The sequence below is a fragment of the Haplochromis burtoni genome, unplaced genomic scaffold, assembly GCF_018398535.1.
Source record: "Haplochromis burtoni strain Fernald_Lab_line unplaced genomic scaffold, NCSU_Asbu1 Contig_98, whole genome shotgun sequence".
Lineage (NCBI taxonomy): Eukaryota > Metazoa > Chordata > Actinopteri > Cichliformes > Cichlidae > Haplochromis > Haplochromis burtoni.
The window spans coordinates 1,013,155-1,016,159 of record NW_024582459.1 but is presented as its reverse complement, the minus strand read 5'-3'; the positions used below and the strand labels follow the sequence as shown (position 1 = coordinate 1,016,159).

At 38.9% G+C, this 3,005-nt stretch overlaps 1 protein-coding gene across 1 annotated transcript in view; it reads left to right on the top strand.

Annotated features, from left to right (window-relative positions):
- The first annotated feature begins 6 nt into the window (after positions 1-6).
- smo (smoothened, frizzled class receptor) overlaps positions 7-3,005 on the top strand; it is an 8,656-nt gene continuing 5,657 nt past the window's right edge. Inside the window, exons 1-4 of the mRNA XM_005927197.2 lie at positions 7-279; positions 2,122-2,321; positions 2,458-2,667; positions 2,768-2,940. Of these exons, the coding sequence (XP_005927259.1) occupies positions 18-279; positions 2,122-2,321; positions 2,458-2,667; positions 2,768-2,940 (845 nt within the window). The 5' untranslated portion in view covers positions 7-17. The remainder of the gene's footprint in view (positions 280-2,121; positions 2,322-2,457; positions 2,668-2,767; positions 2,941-3,005) is intronic.

The window sequence follows — 3,005 nt, the reverse complement described above, 5'->3', positions numbered from 1 at the left end:
CCCCCCCCCCTTCCAAGATGTCTTCCAAGAGTTGGAGCCCCATTGTTGGATTTTACGGGATGCTTTGCCTCTGGGCTGCCTGGCTTTCTGGCTGCGGGGCAGTGCTCTCTCCAAACGGGACGATATTTGAGGATACCTGCAAGAAAACCACAACTTGCGAGGTGCTTAAATATAACACATGTTTGGGATCGCCTTTACCATACACTCACACTTCTCTGATCCTGGCGGAGGACTCCAGCACCCAAGAAGAGGCTTTTGAGAAGTTGACCATGTGGTCCGGTATGATTTGAAAATCATAATTCATATTTGCTACTTTAGTACGTTTGTCTTTTATGTCAGAGAAGTCAGTTTCTTGATACCGCATGTAAATAATTAAGAAAATGCTTTTTTCTTTTTTTTTGTAGTAACAATTAACTCATTTAGCTTTTTAATAAGCCGAAACTCTGAAAATTGGCTGTTTTTCAATCAATATACCGTATTTATCAGTATTTACTTTGTATTGTTCTATTGTGATAAGATGTTAAATGCATGATAATGGCCTGCTGTGACAATTCACAAGTACTCAGGAGGTTTAAGTAATGGAAAAGATCCTCGAGAGGAAAAGAGGGGTTAAAATCCATTAAAGGTAACAAAGGACAATCATTCAAAGGTGTTAAGAGCGGAAACAAATGAAGACCGGCTGATAAAAGGGTTTTTAGATGTTCCGCAAGAAGACTTTGACCTTCATAAACTCTCACTATTGACCTGTCAGTACCAGGCCAGCCTCACAGATCTTAAAGAGTATCATTTGTCTCGATTTTTACTAATTTAGTAAATCATTCTTGTAAACAATAATAAAAAAAAATTGCTGCAAGTATTATAAGGTGAAGTCTGTAACCATGCCCGTACATAAGTGTTACACGGATGGAAAAATAAACTTTTTTAATTTGTAAATTTTTAATTTATAAGTTTTTATCATCTAGACTATAAACTGACCTATAATTGATGTCACGAAATCTCACTTTGTCAGACTGCCAAACCTCAAATCTACAATAATCAGAAACAATTTTAGCCATAAGACCTGTAAGACCTCTATGACTTGATGCAACATAATTATAACAATTATGTATACTGTATACAGTATACACAGGGTGTTCAGTTACTGTTAATATGTTCCATTAATAATTCTATTTTGAAAACTGTGAAAGGGGCTATTTTGATATGAAGCATATATCTCTTATAAAACACATTTAAAACATATACATTTTATATGGGAGGGAATGTGGTAGTTTTCATTTTCAGTCACACAAAATGATTTTTATGTCATTTTTTTGTCCATATGTGTTTTATTTATTTTATATATTCATTTATTTATGTCTGAGCAACAGTCAAGAAAAGTATGCAGTTAACTACTTGCTGGAATTTGAATTGAATTGAATTGAGCCGTTATTTGTCACTTGCAGTTGCCTGCCAGCGAAACTGGCACTGCATCATTTGTGCAACTTAAGGAACTTGTGAATTGGCCATAAACACACAGTAAAAGACTGTCTGAAACGCAATAAATACAAAAAAAATCTTATGTTTAATGTTCTGTTCAATGAAAAATGAAAAGAGCTCAACAGTAGCAACAATCTTACTACAAAATGAGAAAACACCACCAACTTAATGCTGCTTCCTTAGCACCTTATCCCTTCACATATCTGGAGAATAAATGTAATATGGACGCCTCAATATTTGTTTATTCATCATATGTTGTCATTGCAATATTGAACAAAACATTGAACATTGTAGATTTTTCTCATATTGTACAGGCCCACCTTCTCTGTTTTCCACTGACTGAGTTGTGGATTACTCGATTAATTGCTATTGTACAAATAGAACATGCAAATTAAAATAATCAGATTCAGTCAGTCATATTCAAAGTGAATAATTTCTTTTTCCCTTTTTGCATAACTTCTCTTAATATGTACATCTCCACCTCCGGCTCTTGGAAATTGATAGGAAGTGTATAACGATCATCACTGTCATCATCACTGGTCTCATAAATCTAACTACTCATGGGATCATTGTCATTCTTGTGGTGAATCTATCATCTCTAAGTTAAATGCCACAGGAAGTTTCAGTTTTGTTTTTGTGTCCTAGGTTTGCGGAATGCCCCTCGCTGTTGGTCGGTCATCCAGCCTCTGCTCTGCGCCGTCTACATGCCCAAATGCGAAAACGGCCGAGTTGAACTGCCCAGCCAGAGCCTCTGTCTGACTACACGTAGTCCATGTAGCATCGTGGATCGGGAGCGAGGCTGGCCCAGCTTTCTCAAATGTGACAAATTCCCTGTGGGCTGTTCGGTATGTTCAATTGTCATGTAATGTCATGTGAGACTTTTTTTAAAAGTCTGGGCTCAGAGGTCAGGGTCCAGTAAACAGCAATGATTTCAAACTGTTAGGCAGCTGTAAGACTACCCATTATATCCTCTGTTTGCAGAATGAGGTGCAAAAGCTGAAGTTCAACACATCGGGCCAGTGTGAAGCTCCTCTGGTGAAGACGGACATTCAGTCGAGCTGGTACAAGGACGTGGAGGGCTGTGGTATCCAGTGTGACAATCCTCTGTTCACTGAAGAGGAGCACAATGACATGCACGCCTACATCGCTTACTTTGGAACCATCACCCTCCTCTGCACTTTCTTTACCCTGGTGAGACAAACTATGACGGTATTCATTTTTGGGGGGGATTGGGTCACATTTAACTTAAGCCACATTCTCACTTTGTTAATTATTTCTCTTTATTTTTCAGGCCACATTTCTTGCAGACTGGAAAAACTCCAACCGCTACCCAGCCGTCATTCTCTTCTACATCAACGCCTGTTTCTTTGTGGGCAGCATCGGCTGGCTGGCCCAATTTCTGGATGGCGCACGTGAAGAGATTGTTTGCAAGAGCGACAACACGATGCGACTCGGGGAGCCCTCGTGAGTGCAAAACCTCGATCTCAGCGTTAAATATGATACGATTTCATGTGATTTTTTCCCCTCCG